At 38.8% G+C, this 17527-nt stretch overlaps 1 protein-coding gene across 1 annotated transcript; it reads left to right on the forward strand.

Annotated features, from left to right (window-relative positions):
* Positions 1-948: 948 nt before the first annotated feature.
* LOC127075666 (40S ribosomal protein S19-3) lies at positions 949-3005 on the forward strand. Its single transcript, XM_051017115.1, has 4 exons — positions 949-1154; positions 1973-2063; positions 2165-2348; positions 2699-3005. The coding sequence occupies exons 1-4, from the start codon at positions 1071-1073 to the stop codon at positions 2769-2771; spliced, it is 432 nt and encodes a 143-aa protein (XP_050873072.1). The 5' UTR covers positions 949-1070; the 3' UTR covers positions 2772-3005.
* The last annotated feature ends 14522 nt before the right edge of the window (positions 3006-17527 follow it).

Genomic DNA, 17527 nt, shown 5'->3' on the forward strand with positions numbered 1-17527 from the left:
ATTCTCAAAATTTAAAGATGTAAAATTCATAAAGAAAAGTTAGATGGTTAAAAAAAAAAGTCTATGATAAACACTCAAGAAAATTTTGTCTCACATAAAAATTTTAAATTTTAAAATTAAACTAAACTGACTAACAAAATAATTTTTAAAAACTTAAATATATTATTAAATAAAAAACAAAAATATTTAAATTAGATTAAGGAATTGTGAGAAAAATTAAACCTTGTGTTTTTTTTCCTTTTCATATTCCAATCTTCAAAATACTTTAAAATTCTTATATAAAGATACATTAAATAAAGATACATGTGATTCTTTTATCAAATTCAGCTCCAAAAAACAGTATTTTGATAATCTCATACCCATATATTCAATATATTTGTTTTGGAATATATTTTATTGATTTTCAAAATCTCCAAAATATTTTAAAATTCTTAAATAATAATACATTTAATTTTTTTTTCTCATTAAAATTATTCAAACCTAACTCGTATGTATACTTATTAGTATACCTATTAGAAAGGCCCTTCTAAAATGATAATATATATATATATATATATATATATATATATATATATATATATATATATATATATATATATATATATATATATATATATATATATATATATATATATATATATATATATATATATATATATATATATATTTATTTATTTATTTATTTACTTATTTATTTATTTTTATTTTTATTTTTTTAAGGTCCCTTTATTTTGGATTTTTATTAAAAATTACTTTTAGAATGTAATAAAATTTATTAAAAAAAAGAGTAATAAAAATATAAATAGCAAAAATTTATAGTTTAGTGATTGATTGTGTGGTGTGTGGTATAAGAGGGGGTGCCAACTCTTGCATGAGTCAATACCCATTTTCTTGGGCCATATTATTAACAAAAAGCCCATAAAAATTATCATTATTAATTATTTAATAATATATGAACTACGATGTAACAGCATATGAAACTGAAACCCTAGTCGTAACCGTGTTCGTTCTTCACTCTCTCTATAGCGGCTAAAGCTTTTGAGATTACCAAACAATAATCACCATTAGCCATGGCTTCTTCAAGGACAGTGAAGGACGTTTCGCCTCACGAATTCGTCAAGGCTTATTCTGCTCACCTCAAACGATCCGGCAAGGTTTGGTTTTTGATTTTTAATCTTTTTCTGTTTAACATTTTGGTAAATTTTGACATTTTCTGTGTCCTGTGAAATGGGTTATTGTTTTTTTATGCTTTTGATTTTTCATGAGCCTTTGGGTTGGGGTTTTAGGGTTTTCATGATTTTGTTACTAACTAGTTTGAGTTTGAGTCATGTGGGTGTTACACTAACAATTATTTAATGGATTAGGGTTTGATGTTAAGATTTATGGTTTCTATCTTCAACTAGTGTTATAGGCTTAATGTCTGTTTGAATTAGCTTAGTAGAGTTATTTGTTGCATTATCGTAGTAAAAAAATGTAGACAGTTTTTAAGATGTTGTATACTACTATATGTATGCTTTATGTGGATCTGTCATTGACTTTAAAAAGAGTGTATTTTTTAGGGCGTGCAAGATGGGCTACCGAGCATGGCCCTAAAGTTTTTAAAGTTAAATTTTGGCTAAATAGGGACTTAAAAAAATATAATCATGGTTAAATCGTGGTTTAATAGGGTGTCTATATGTTTTGCCATGGTTAAACTGCTGCTAACCTACACTAGGCCTTTTAAAATTGAGAAAATTGAGAAGGGTTTGATTAAAAATATATGCAAGTGGTTGTTCAAAATAAGGTTACTTGAACATGCAATTGTTTTTTGATTTTTGGGAATTGGTTTGGTTTTATGTTGAATGAATTGTTGGGTAATAGATGGTTTTTTATCCCTTATTTAGTTTCTTTTATTTGGTTTATAAGTTCATGATTGGGATTTTTTTGCTAGTTGCTATTTTAATTGGAAATTTATTCTCTTGGTTACAAATAGATGGAGCTACCTGAGTGGACTGATATTGTGAAAACTGCCAAATTCAAAGAATTGGCTCCCTATGATCCTGATTGGTATTACATCAGAGCTGGTGAGATTTATTTCTCTCACAAGATGTTTCTGGGAGACTTTGTTTCTATTGAGATTTATAATGACTTAATTCTTTAAGTGTAATTTGGTATTTGTTTTCAGCTTCTATGGCAAGGAAGATCTACTTGAGAGGTGGTCTTGGGGTTGGTGCATTCCAGAGGATTTATGGCGGGAGCCAGAGGAATGGAAGTCGCCCTCCCCATTTTTGCAAGAGCAGTGGTTCTATTGCTCGTAACATTCTTCAGCAGTTGCAGAACATGAACCTCATTGAGTTGGACACAAAGGGGTATAACTCTTTTTCCTTTACTTAGCTTTTTCTGTCAGAAATAAAGTTCAATTTGTTTGTTAATTATCGGCAAACTTCCTTTAAGAAAAAGTCAGGGAAAAACAGAGCCTAAAACTAATTGAGCTTTAGCACCTTATAGTATTATCAATAATAAGATCTAAAAATGCAAACATAATTTCAGTAAAAGATTGTGATGGCTTCTAGACTGAACGGTGTGAATAGTTACTCTCTCATTTTTGGTATTACTATGCATGTGAAATTATTGATCCTAATCTTAGATTATTGTTTTTTTTCTATTCTGCTTCATAATATTACTATCTTTATCTTAGATTATTGTCTTTATATTTCAGTGGCAGGAAAATTACATCTAGTGGCCGACGGGATCTCGACCAAGTTGCTGGACGAATTGTAATTGCACCTTGATATGTGAACAAAAGCTCAAGGGAAACGGTGTTGCTCCGACAGAAGTTTTGATGTATGCCTAAATTTCGGTTTTAGCTACTATTCTCTTCTAAATTTGACATTTTTGAATGTTGCATTTTGTCATTAGATTATATTTTCCTACAGTTAAGTTGTATTTTTTTCCTCACCTTGGACATTATTTATAATTTCTTGTTCTATCAAATTAAAGTGTGAAAGGGAAGCTTAAGATTGATATATTTAATTATTGATAACTACATGAAAGTTTCAAGAAACAATTGGATAACCCATTATAAGGAATGGTCATTCATTTGTCATGCCTTGAAATACACCACTATGGTGAAAAACTTCACCATTAAATAGACTCCTCTCCCCATACAAGTAAATCACCAATAGCATGAAAACTCCAATTCTCATCAGATTTCAAGTATATAATATATTCATTGTACTCATGAAAAATGTACAAGATATTATGGCAAGTAGTTATGTCTTGAAGGCATAGTAGAAAGTTGATTTGTTAGCAGTTTTCTAGATGATATTGGAACAATTGATTTGTTGAGCTTTGCATTAACATGCGCACACCAGTCTTTGTTTCTCTTTTTTATCTATGGATTTTTTTTTGGACTTAAACTTCTATAAGTTCACACACCTTTCTTCTAAGACTCTTTGAATAAAAATATCTAAGGTGTTTAAGTACTTTTTCAAATTTTTCATAATCTCTATTTAAGTTCAATTTTGTCCCCCTTTCGGATTCAATAACTTTAGAATCTTTAATGTGTAATTTCTTCTAGAATATATGAATGAAATCCAAAGAAACATGTTTCCATTGTACTTAAAGAAATACAAGATCACTCGCAAAAGGGAGACCCTAATTTTTCAAGGAAATTTCTAAAATACCCCTGATTTCAGAAAAATTCCAAAACTACTTCATTTTTAGGAGGAGGTGTTAATTCAATTAGCGACTCCTCTTAAAATTTGAATGGAGGTGCCAATTGGATTGGGTAGGGGCATGTGCCCTAGCCAATCCAATTGGCGACCCATGTGTATTTTTACAAAGGAGGCGCAAATTGGATTGACATCTCAGTGTAAAATGTATTTTTTTTGTTATAAATAGATGTGTTGTGTGAGTCATTGTTCCCCATCTCATTTAATCATTTGACAATCATGTTTGGTGTTCGGCGTCGATACAGAAAGATGATTTATGCGAGAGATAAACCTTAGATGTTAATGCTCTTCTGGAACATCACTACGTTCGAGCAACTGAAGAGGGAGCTAGTTCGTTGGTTAGATGGAAAAATACCAGAAGGGAAAAAATTAGAAGTATTGAGAGACTCGACAGTATCTTTGGTTAGGTGTGAATGAAGACTAATAAGGATGCTAGGGAAATGATATTCGGTCCAGATGACATCAATTTGATTGTTGTAATCAGTTAGAAATATTTTTGTTTTCAGTTAGCTTATTTTGTACTGACTCCTTGATTGGGATAATTGTTCTTGTTGTGTCCTGGTTGACGACAGATACTACATAATCTTATCATTTTATATGTGGAATCCATTTCTGTCCTGATACGTGTGCTGTTTGGCCTTCCTTTTTTCTTTCTACGCATATCGTCGTTGTGCCAAACTATATCACCTTCATATGGAGGCCAGTATTCCTCCATTGGTAGTACCGAGAAGCTTTTATTATATACATTCATGACGGTGACGGCCTTGTACACATCAGATAAATGGTTGTAAGCATCTTGACGAGTATAAGCGTATGCTGCAATGACATGGGAGCAAGGAATGCGGAGGGTCTGGAATTTTCCACAGTCGCATCAACTTCTGTTTAGTCTAACATCATAGGCTAAATTTGGTCTCCCCTCGTTGTGGTCCATTGTTTCCTGGACGCTGAAATTTTTCCTATGACGGTCAAAGACTGTTACAACGTGTGTGCTAGCTTTGATGCTCTCCTCTTTCATGACTTTCATGCAACACTCACTGAATACTTGCCCGAATATTAACACCGCACTCCATCTTTCACCTCTGGTTGCGAACGTAGAAGCCAACCTATAATAGGTCGATCTTACCAAGGCGGTTATTGGCAGATTTCTAATTCCTTTGAATACCCCGTTCATACATTCCACAAGGTTTGTTGTCATGTGGCCCCATCGACAACCTCTGTCAAATGCCCTTGTCCACTGCTCTAATGATATGTTATTTATCCATCTCCACACATCTTCATTAGACAGTCTAATTTTATAACGATAATATTGAAACAGCGATTGAGTTAGAGCATACCCAACATTCATCACCTTCTTGCGAAGATTCTTATCTTTTATTGTACGCATGAAGTTTGTGCAATATGTCTAATGCAATAAACATGGGTAGAAGGAGGATCATACCATCCGTTGTCATGGTTGTTGTAGGCACTCTCAATGGCAGCATGTCTATCAGAAATCAAACAGAGATTGACTTGTGGAGCCACATGCGTTCTGAGATGTCGAAGAAAGAAACCCCATCCACCAGTCGTTTCACCTTCAACCAGAGCAAAGGCAATGGGAAAGACATTGTTGTTGCCATCTTGTGCAACCGCCATAAGAAAAGTACCCTTGTATTTGCCGTATAACCAAGTGCCATCAATTTGAATAATAGGTTTGCAGAATGCGAAACCTTTGATGCATGGGTCAAACACCCAAAAGAGACGGTGAAAGATTCTATAACCTGTAACACAGGTTCCGTCTGGCATCATTGCTGGCAATGTCTCCATAATTGCCACAGTTCATGGGACATATGTTTTTAGGGCCCATAAAAACTGTGGCAATTCTTTGTATGAATCCTCCCAGTTACCGAATACCTGTTCAACAACCTTTGTCCTCGCAATCCAGGCTTTCTTGTAAGATGGAGTATAATTATATGTTGTTCTGATATGGGATATAATTATACTCACCTTCACTGATGGGTCTTTATTAACCAACGGCAGAATGTCTTGACATATCAATGCAGCGCTTAGTTTATGGTGATCTTGTTGAACGTTAGTTGCAATGCAACTTGGAGGTGGGTCTATTGAAGCGATCTCCCAAGAGTCGTTTTTATTTTTGTAAGACGCAGTAAACCAAAACTTACAAAGGATGTTCCGACATTCGATAACATACCTTCTTGAATCAGTGCGTTTCACTGTAAAATCAGCAGAGTTTTTCATGTGGAATTTTTTGATAGCTCGCACACATTCTTCTTTGGTACGAAACATGTCTCCCACCTTTAATTTGCCTTCTGATCGTGGATACGGGTTATAGAAAACACTATTGGATGTATCATCGTTGTGCAGATCCATATTTGTCATATGTTGAGGCGGATTGTAGACATGGCTAGGAGGTATTAGTGGTGGTTGATCATCATCTTCAATGTCGTTGTTCAACATGTGATCAACCTGTATCTCGGTCTCCTCTTCTTCTTCATCAACGACGTCCACTTCTGCTTCTGGGTTGACGTCATCTGACCATTGTGGATCAAATTCACCAGAGTCATCCTGACTGGTTATTTGAGACTCCTGAGATGGTATACATGGTTGAAGAGTAATGTACAACTCAATACAGCTGCAACCTGAATGTTCATGACTAACAAACATGTATTCAACATCTTCATCGTCTCGTACCTTAAGCGGGAAAAACTTGCATTGACTGTTCTAAAAAAATATTGGATTTTGATACGTGATCTTTGACACAATACCTGATCCTATATAGGATTGTATTCTTTTTTTCAAATGCAGGAATGTTGCATTTCTCTTGATCGTAAGTGTAATGGTATCGGTGTTTCGAAAACAAAAACCATATAACTCAGACTCGTATATTTCACCGTTGCAGTGAACGTTGACACTGTATTTTGGTGAAGATGACATTGTGCAGATGAAAACTATTTTCTTGCTGCAGATGAATGTGAGTGATGTGTCTTGGATGTTGATAGTAAGACACTTAAATAGGGAAATGATGTGTCTCACATGCTAGCTAGTTCGAAGTGATGTGTCGCACATGCAAGCTAGTCTGAAATGATGTGTCAACCATGCAAGCTACTAAGAAGTGACATGTTCAACATGCAAGAGATAGGACAACCACGTGTCACACATGCAAATACACACTCCAATTGAATTGGCACCCCCATTCATTCCTTGCACATGGGCGTCAATCCCTTTGGAGACACCTTGTCAAATCATGCATGCAGACCTCGAAACCAAGCAATCAGACCTAGGTCTTGCATGCATGTCCCTATGGAGGCGCCAATTTGAATGGCGACACCATGTACAAATTGCACATGGGTGCCAATTCAATTGGAGACAACATGCAAGCACAACTTTTCATGCTCCCATTCATTTGCCTATAAATAAATCCACACAATCAACACTTCTTCCACGCCATCACTCTCACTACTTCTTCTACAATACTTCTTCTACAATTTCATCTATAACAACTTCTTGTAGTTTCATCTGCACCAACCGCTTTCTTCCCCGACAAAATGTCTATCCTCACAATGGGCGAATTACATAGAGGAACGGTTGCAAACATAACAACTTATGTAAGTTTTTTTCTCTTGTTATTTGTTTTAATAGAGTCCCTTTTATTTTAACATACCAACTTAGTCAAGTTTTTTGTTCTTTCTTTTATAGGATGTTTCAAGGTTTCGGACTCAGGTCCACGAACATATCCATATGGACCCGATGATTCAACCTTATGTTGAACTCGCCAGTTTTGGTCATATAAGCAAGATTTTGTCTTGGTCCATAGATAACAAATTCATTCTTGCTTTATGCAAAAGATGGCGTCCAGAGACACACACATTTTGGTTCCCAACCGGTGAGTGTACCGTGACGTTAGAAGATGTCTACATGCTTTTGGGACTGCTCATTGAAGGTAGGGTTGTTAATGGTAAAACCAACCATGCAAATTCAATTTGCATGGACCTCTTGGAGACTGATTTGTTAGATGATAACTCAAGAGGTCAAGGTATACTACTTTCACGCCTTAAGTCATACTATAATAGTTTATACTTAGATGAGCATTCTACCGAAGATGCCCGAATAATAAAAACTAGGTGTTATATTATGCTGTTAATTGGTTCGTTTTTATTTCCCGAAGATAGTGGTTCTAGCATGCATATTATGTATTTACCTTTACTTAGACATGTAGATAGAATAGGAAGTTACATTTGGGGATATGCTTGTCTAGCCTATCTCTATAGCTCCTTGTGCAAAAACTCACACAAAGACACATCTACATTTTCTGGATGTGTTGTTTTGCTACAAGCATGGGGTTGGTCAAGACTACCGTCCCTAGAACCCGTCAACAACAACCATTTCACATTCCCGTATGCACAAAAGTAAGTTGTTTAAATTGCTATATCTTTACTTACTTCTTTAAAGATTTTTATCTCTAACTAATATTCTTACCTTTTTGGTGTAGATGGTCTGCACGTGGTATGAGTTATAACAGATGTCCTAGACACTGTATTACTCAGTATCACAATTTGTTGGATCACCTTCGACCGACAGACATAAGGATAATAACTTAATTTATTTCGTTATAATTTGTTAACTTCTTCTACCTAGATTATAATCCTATCTTCTTTCACATTTCAGTTCATTTGGCGTCTATACCTTAATTTGGATCATGACCATGAGGTCAACACTGAAGACGCGGCCGTATGGACTGCATGCACACCGATAATACGGTTCACAACTGTGGAGATGCACAACAGTGATCGTGTGAAGTTGCAGTTCGGTATGCCCTAAAACATCCCAGATCCCCCAGCAAGCCTAGGAGAATGGCATCTGCGCAAAGTTAACGACCAATGGAACTTCAATCCATGGCAAAGCTTCGCAAGATCGGAGTGTCGCAAATGGAAGCACCGCCATGACCATGTCTTAACTGACGCAATCATGCCAAATGAAGAAAAACCAAGTCGTACTTATATGGCTTGGTACATATCGGTTGGTTTTCAGTTCATCGCTGAGGATATGTACCTCTATGACCCACGCCAGATGACTTACACACCTGACACCTCAACATCAAACCCCTAACAACAGTGTCAGCTCGGATACACGCAACCCCTTGTCCGTCAAACGTTCCGTTCAACCAACACACAAACATACAACCAAAACATGCCATACACTCAACCCCAATACCAAGAGCATACCCAATACCACCACCAACAAATTGACCATCAACCTGAGATCCAACATCGCTTTGCACCCACCCCATCACCCTACCAAAGCCGCCTTAGCCAGAACACCCAACGATCATTCAACCCTAACCGCCCCTCCTCCTACCATAGCTAAGAAGCCCAAACCTCCAAAACCAAAATATCCAATAACCCTATCTCTACCAAACACCCCAACAACCTTTCCAACCTTTCCTCGACGCATCATTCACACCCATGTCTCCCTTCAATCGTCCCGGTCGCTCACCAATGAGTCAACCACAACCTAACTACTCTGGCATGGGTCATGAACTCGGCTATGGCGGTACACCCTCGATGCATATTGAAGACTATGCCGACTTGTCTGACTACCTCAACAGACCATCTCATGTAGTTGGTAGTGACGCTCCTGGCCCCTCAGATGCTCAAACACCAGTGGTGAATCATCAATGTGGGTTAGGGCCACGGGTTAGGGTAGCTAGGGGATGTGGGATCGGAGGTCGGTTAGGTGATCCCGGTCATCACCATTAGGCTTTTTTGTGTAAACGGAAAATTTTATTAATATCAATTGGTCCTATTTTAAATTTATGTATCACGTAGACCATTTACCAAAAAAAATTGTATTTTACACTGACGTGCCAATCCAATTGGCGCCTCCTCTCAAGTAATACACATGGGCGCCAATTGGATTGACTAGGACATGTGCCCTAGCCAATCCAATTGGCGCCTCCATTCAATCTTTAAGAGAAGTCACCAATACTACAAAATATCATTCTTAATATATTATTACTTCGGATATTCAATCAACCGAAGTAATAGGTGATATTGAAGTTCATGTGTTTTATTTTATTTTATTAAAAATAATAATAATCATGAAAATTAGGAAGATGTCACTTTTAATTATGGTTGGAATTCCAACCGTGGTGAAAAGGGACGTCTGATCATGAGTTCAAATCCCATCGCCAACGTGGTGAAAAATTGATATTTGGTCATGAGTTCAAATCCTAGTATCAACATTTTTTATTTTTTACTTATTTTTAAGTCATTTTTCACCAAGGTTGAAATTTCAACCAAGATGAAAAGTGGAGTCTTTTTTTTTAATTTTAAAGATATATAATGTTTTTAGTTCATTCACATTTACCCTAGATGTACTTAGACAAACTTCATCTTCTGCCTTCAATTTCTTTAAAATAACCACTTTTTTCAGTTTAAGTATCAAAATAACCAATTTTTCAAAAAAATTACCAAAATAACCAATTTTCCCTACTGATGCGCCAGTTGAACTGGCACATGCAATTACCTTTCAAAGGAGGCGCCATTGAAATTGGCGCATGCTTGCAAGGCCAATGCATGTAGGCGCCCATGCATCTGACGCATGCATGCCTTGATACCACATGCATTGGTGCATGCATACATGTATGTGCCAATGCATGTGGCGCATGCACTTTCCATTTTTTTAAATTTTATAATTATAATTAATTAAATTAAATACTTAAATTAAAAATTATATTATATTATAAAGTAAAAATACATAGAATTCACAAGAAACTCAATGACACGCCCGATTGAAACACCCATTGTTCCACATCTAGGTGCATTAGCTTGTCTTCGAGGTCTCCCACAATTTTCCTGAGGTGTTTGGGGTCTTTGAGTGCTGACATGATCCAATGGTGGACGGTGTGAAAGTCTGGTGGAAGGTCCAGCGATATTTAATAGATTTGTCATCATTTATCCCCAATATTTGGGGGGTTGTCGCCAATGACGCTTCTGTAATTGAGTTCGGTGCCCATGTTGTCGTAGTTGGGTCGTTGTGGTTGAGTGAGTTGTGGACGATATGGTTGCCCGAATTGGGACATTGAATCATTTTGGAAACAAAGCAATGGTTCTTGGGGTGTACTAAAGTCAAACAATGGTTGGGTGTTGTGGCGATGAGATGTTTGGGTGTTCATTGGTGGGGGCTACGATGGCATGACGCTCAATCGTATGAATCATATGAGCTATAGATTGTTGTGGTGGCTGTGTATAGTTGTTGGTGGTTAGGGTTTGATTCTTGATTTTGAGTTTGGGTGTATGGCATGAATTGGTTGTGAGGTTGGGTGTTTGGTTGCTGGATGCATATGGTAGGGTGATGGTGTGAGGTTGGTTGTTGGGTTTGGGTGGGTTGACATTGTTCTTGGACTGGGATTTATTGTTAGGCGTATGATAACGAAGCTCGTTGGCGTGGATTGTAAGACCTCAATTTTGGCCCTAAGATCCCCCATGGCATCATAACATTGCATTTGCATAGCCTCAAGGATCATAAGCATCTTGGTTCCCTTTGCCTTTGGGTGGGACTCCTTGTGATTGGGTTGAGATCACCAAGCATGCTTGAATTGTACATCATTTCTTCTCTTATTTTGTTTACCAACCAAAAGCACAAAGATATGTCACTAACATCTTTTGTTTGTAGCTTGAGCAATCACAAGGCCTGAGCTGTCATGCCCGCTCAGCGAGCAAATCCTTCGCTAGGCGAAGGTTTGAACTGTCATGCTCGCTAGGCGAAGACCACGCGTTTTGAAAACATAACAGAATTTTGGACCTAGATTGCATTTATTTTAAGCCCATAAAGCAACAAATCAGGTTATAAATACCAAGCTTCATTTGAGAAGAAAAAGGAGGGGAGATTATTAGAGAGACCAGGACGGGAGACTATTACAAACCTTGGATTATCAGAGAGAGAGACTACCTGACAGAGAACTCAGAGCAACCTCCAGACACTGAAGAGAACTCATCTGCACAGAATCAGCTCTATCTCATACAAACCCTGAAATCACTCTGCAAACCGAACCGTGCAATTTAATCTCAACCGATCTCTCCAATCAGGTTTTCCCTATTCCCATTACTTTACGCCTTCAATTTGAATTTTATAAATGTGTGATGTATTATGTTTGAATTTGGAAGAGTAGGTATCGTTAGGTTTTGCACACGGGTTTAGATATGCATGAATGTGTGAAACAATGCTTTGAATATTTAACCATGTAATGTCTGAGATGGATACCATAGGGTTTGGGGCTTCTGAAATCATACTGTTATCAAAGGAGAATCCAGAATTCGCAGGCGTTCGCTAGCACCTTCGCTAGGCGAACATGTAGCGAAGCTTCGCTAGCACCTCACTAAGCGAAGCAGTAGCGAGCGTGACAATAGCTTGTTTCTCTGTTTGTTCTCAGATCTGTTTTCGTGTTTGATTGTGACGTGTTTTATACCGCATCCATGCATTGTTTACCTGTTATTTCTAACATGTTTGTTGAGTTTGTGTGAGGGATCATATGACTCCTGAAGAGATAGTTCGTGTGGCATTCCACTTTATTTGTGGGATACCGTTTGGAGATTCATTCTGATTACCTGTGCTGACTTGCTTTCTTTGATGGTGCCAGCTTGAGAGATCTCTGGGTTTCTTGATTCGTTAGTTGCTGTTACTCTGGATCTTTATCCGTGGGGTAGATCTTATTCCCCTTTACATCTTTTAGCATTTTACCGCTTTCTTAGCTGGAAGACCTCAATAGGAGGCAATGTTTTTTGTGTGTTTACTTTTATGCTAAAGACCTCCATGAAGAGGCAATTGACGGATAAAAGGGATTAGTAATCAATCCCCCGTTATTCAGTGTGTCGTTCTTTATGCTCACACTACGTGTCGATGCTTCAGAACAAAAACCCAAGATCTTTTGTCCGGTCGGCCAGTGGAGAGGGTTCCACCTTTCTGAATCCCCACCTTTTGTCATGAGCTCACCCTGTCCAGGGTTAAGAGCTATGAGGTCTTATCCTCATTACCCTGTTAATCTGCTCACCCTGACGTTCAATGTCAGATGTTAAGAGCCCGTTTGATTACCCTTCCATGGCTTGTTTGTCGAGGTTGATATGACCCCTCTTGACTAAAGCCCTACCCATGTATGTTCGAGCCCCTCGTTGGTATGTTTACTTTATGCATGTTTGTTTTGTATGGTGTGATCGTCCCCCATAAGATTGCCAGGACTTCCTTTTTGCATGAGCATCCATAAAACACAAACAAACTCATTGATTTTTCTTCTCCTAAGAACACATTAACTCCTTCTACTACAGGCAAGTAAGTCTCCAAAGGTCGAGCATCCGGTAGATTGCGTAGTAACGTCGTTCATCTAAAAAACACAAAACAAACAAAAATAGGTAGCCGAACTACGTTTTTCTCTGATTCTCATGAGATACGTAGGCATAAGACGCGATGTCTTAGCGAGCACATTTCTCTTTAACCCGTAGGTAGCCGAGCTACGAAGACTCTGATTCTCCTATTCAGATGAGATACGTATGCAGTGGATGCGACATCCGTGCGAGTCATTTTCTTTTGACCTCTCTTTTAGTAAGTAGTACATTAGATAAACATACACACTTTTCCCATCCCTTCAATCATGTTTGCATAAATAAATTTTCACAAAATGCCAACCTTACAACAAGTGTGAAAAGGGCTCCCTAGGAGTCCTAGGATGTTTTGGGTGCCTAACACCTTCCCATTGCATAACCAACCCCCTTACCCAGATCTCTGACATTTTTACTAGTTTTTGATTCGATAAAACTTTTAGGTTTTTGTTCGCTTTCTAACCATTCCTTTGGATAAATAGAAGTGCGGTGGCGACTCGACTTGTATGATTTACCTTGGATTTAGTCAATATCTCTAATGGTAACGAATACCTCGCTACAGAAAAGTGGCGACTCTGCTGGGGACGTTTGCCTAGTGGGTTTTGCCTACTTTCCATATTGTGTTGTATTATTGTGTATATTATTTTGTGACATATTTTTGTGCAATTTGGGATTACTGTATTGTATGTAATGATTGAATTGCTTGAATATTAATTCCTTGTGTGCTTGGTGATCTTTGTGAGATGAGTTCTATACCCGAACTCGAGTGCACTTAGGATAGGAGAATGACATAGTCTTGTTGACTTGTGTGGAGTTATTCCTTAGCAAGTTGACTTGCAAGTCCATTCACTTGGTGGAGGTCATGTTGGGATCAATAATGTCACACAAGTAAGTTATGGTTAGACATTAATCTTTCCAATATAGACCTTAGAAGCCCAGGACCTTAGTTTACCAAACCCATCTTGGCCTATTCTTAGGATGTAGTGCGAAAGTCGTTCAAGTGTAAGATTTGATACGATTGTTACGTGATACTACACTCATAAGAGTCTCTCTTGAGAATATTGTTGGAATACGAGTAGTCGTTTCTCCGATAATATCCGAAAGATGAGATGATGACTATGGGAACCTCTTGTAGAACATGTTTGGCTGGTCTAAACCATAGTACATTCCCTTTGGGGTGGTTCTTAACCTAAACTCCATGCTCGTGACTAGCAACAAACCTTTGATTCATGGTTGATCCGTTCATGTATCCTTAATATCAATGGAACTTGGGTGTTGATAAGGTGTAAACCATAATCCACCAAAATGGATGATTGATATTAAGGATAACATGATCCATCCCATGACCTTTGTTTGGTGTGCTTTGCTTGATCCTTGAGTGTGATTGTTGCATTCATGCACCCATTTGCATTCATATCATCAAAATAATGAGAAAATTTTCAAGGCACTTAAGAGGTCTATTTGCAAAATTTTCAGACATGGAAAGACAAAGAAGGAATACAAAGAAGTACAGTTTCAGACAACCAGACTCGAAAGAGTTAAGGAATTTGACATCTTATGTATTAGATCCCTTGGGTTTCAAGGCTCGTTTTGGGAAGCTTCTTCCTCTTCTGACTACTCAGGTGGATGAAGGATTGATGAGTGTATTGGTGCAGTTTTATGATCCTCTGCATCGTTGCTTCACGTTTCCGGATTTCCAGCTTTTGCCGATGCTTGAGGAGTATGCTTATCTTGTGGGCATACCTGTTCTGGATCAGTTGTCGTTCAGTGGCTTGGAAAGGGTTCCTACTTCTCAAGAGATAGCTGATATGTTGTATATAGATGAATCTCTGGTTGGTGCTCATATGACTACCAAAGGTGGAATTCAAGGTCTCCCCTCTGAGTTCCTCATTGCTCAAGCTATTGTGTATGGGAAAGCCATGAGTGAGGACGCCTTTGAGGCCATATTTGTACTTCTCATATATGGGTTAGTGTTATTCCCCAACATCGACAAGTTTGTGGATGTGAACGCTATTAGGATTTTCTCTACTCTTAATCCCGTTCCGACTCTGTTGGGTGACGCTTATTTTTCTTTGCATATGAGGAATGCAAAGGGTGGTGGCGCCATTGTGTGTTGTTTGCCTCTGTTGTATAAGTGGTTTATTTCTCACTTACCTCAGACGGTCGCTTTTAAGGAGAACAAGGAATGTCTACGGTGGTCCACGAGACTTATGTCTCTCACTAATGATGATATCTCTTGGTACAACCGTGTGTATGATGGGGTGCAGATTATTGACTCTTGTGGTGAATTCTCCAATGTGCCTCTTCTTGGTACATGTGGTGGGATTAACTACAACCCTGTTTTGGTGCGTCGTCAGCTTGGGTTCCCCCTAAAGGATAAACCTAATAACATTCTGTTAGAAGGCATGTTCTTTCAGGAGGGTAAATATCCCCAAGGATTGAAAGCTAGAATGGTCCGCGCTTGGCGCAAGATTCATAAGAAAGGAAGGAGGGAGCTAGGTCCGAAGAATTGCATTACTTTGGAGCCTTACACTGCTTGGGTAAGGAAGAGAGCGTCTGAGTATGTCATGCCTTACGAGTATCTGAGACCTACACCTATGATTATGGCTGGGCCTTCAACCCTCCCTAATCAAGGAGTAGAGGAGTTGAGAGACGAAGACCGTTCACGTGCCTGGATCCGTGAACGTGAAGAGTTGCTTCAGCAGATTAAGGAGAAGGATGCGTTGATTGAGTTTCTTGAGCATCAGGTTATCGATGATCCTGATGATGCATGGACTTCTCTACTTCCTCAGTCTTTCGGTTCTGGAAGAGGAAGTATGATCGACTCGCCAAAGAGAAAGCCGATATGGAGGCAGCCTACGAGAGGGAGGTGAAGAGGCTTCGTGCATCTTATCTCCCTGTGTCCCGAGCTTTAGATGATTGTTTCTAGGGATCCATAGGATGATTATTTTCCTTTTCTCTTGTATAGGATTGACGATGATGGACTTCTTTTCCCTGATATTATTTGATGAGATATTTCCATATGTGATAAAATGCTTAATATTTCCAAAATTTGGAAACAAAACTCTAAAGTTCCTTTGAAATAAAAAACAAATCATATGCACAAACATTGCATGCATCATATACATAAGCAGGTTCTGTTTCCGGTTCCTTGCTCTGTGGTCTAACTCTGTGTCCTTCATTTATTTTGAAGACAAGCTGACTCACCGGTACTACACTAGAGCTAACATTTCAAGACTGATGGATCACTTAGAGCAAGAGAACCGCGAGCTGAAAGAGGAAGTGGCCAGATTGACTGCCCTAATGGAGTCATTCATGGCTGCCCAGAGCCAGTCTTCTCCGACACCTTCAACTCCTCCCCAGAGGATAGTTATTTCTGAAATTGTCTCCCCTACTGTGCCCGCTGCCAGTACACACCTTGTCCCAACAGCCATGCCAATCGGGTTCCCGTGAGGGATGCCTCCCAATTTCATGCCTGAGGGTCCTGTTCCCACCTTTGCTTCTCTGCCGGCATCTAGCCCGGTCCTTGTCGTTCCTCCTCCTGTCGTGCATACTTTGCCCAGAGTAGACGACACCATCTATCATTCTGAGCCGTCTGAGGGTCCAGATGTTTATGAGAAGATGGATGCCATGAATGATCAATTTCTTGAGCTTCGCAAGGAATTGAAAACTCTCAGAGGGAAAGATCTTTTCGGCAAGTCTGCTGCCGAACTCTGCTTGGTTCCAAATGTGAAGATTCCTGTGAAATTCAAGGTCTCTGGCTTTGAAAAGTACAAAGGAAATACTTGTTCTCTCAGCCACCTGGTCATGTATGCCAGGAAGATGTCGACTCAAACCGATAATGACCAACTACTCATCCACTACTTTCAGGACAGTCTGTCCGGTGCTGCTTTGCGTTGGTATATGGGTTTAGACAGTGCGAACATCCGATCCTTCAATGATATTGGCGAAGCCTTCGTCAAGCAATACAAGTACAACGTGGATATGGCTCCCGATAGAGATCATTTGAGAGCCATGTCCCAGAAGGATAAAGAAACATTTAAGGAGTACGCCCAGAGGTGGCGAGAGGTGGCAGCACAGATCGTGCCTCCGCTAGAAGAGAAAGAGATGACTAAGATCTTTTTGAAGACCTTAAGTTCTTTTTATTATGAGCGGATGATTGCTAGCGCTCCTTCGGACTTCACCGAGATGGTAAATATGGGAATGCATCTAGAAGAAGGGGTCCGTGAAGGACGGTTAACCAGAGAAGAAGGCTCTTCTGCCAAACGTTATGGGGCGTTTGCAAAGAAGAAAGATGGAGAGGCACATGCTGTGACCTCCCATGAGAAACCAAGAAGACCCTCTGTGAGGAGGAAGACTGTGCGTCCCGCCAGTAACCAGCACCAGGTGGCTCATATAGCACCTGTCTTTAGAGATAATCAACAGTACCAGCATCACAACAACAAT

This window comes from Lathyrus oleraceus, chromosome 4, assembly GCF_024323335.1.
Source record: "Lathyrus oleraceus cultivar Zhongwan6 chromosome 4, CAAS_Psat_ZW6_1.0, whole genome shotgun sequence".
NCBI classification, from domain to species: domain Eukaryota; kingdom Viridiplantae; phylum Streptophyta; class Magnoliopsida; order Fabales; family Fabaceae; genus Lathyrus; species Lathyrus oleraceus.

Coding starts and splice junctions, on each gene's coding strand:
- LOC127075666 (XM_051017115.1), top strand. CDS start 1,071: ATGGCTTCTTCAAGGACAGTGAAGGACGTTTCGCCTCACGAATTCGTC. Junction 1,155..1,972: donor ACCTCAAACGATCCGGCAAG/GTTTGGTTTTTG, acceptor GGTTACAAATAG/ATGGAGCTACCTGAGTGGAC. Junction 2,064..2,164: donor TTGGTATTACATCAGAGCTG/GTGAGATTTATT, acceptor ATTTGTTTTCAG/CTTCTATGGCAAGGAAGATC.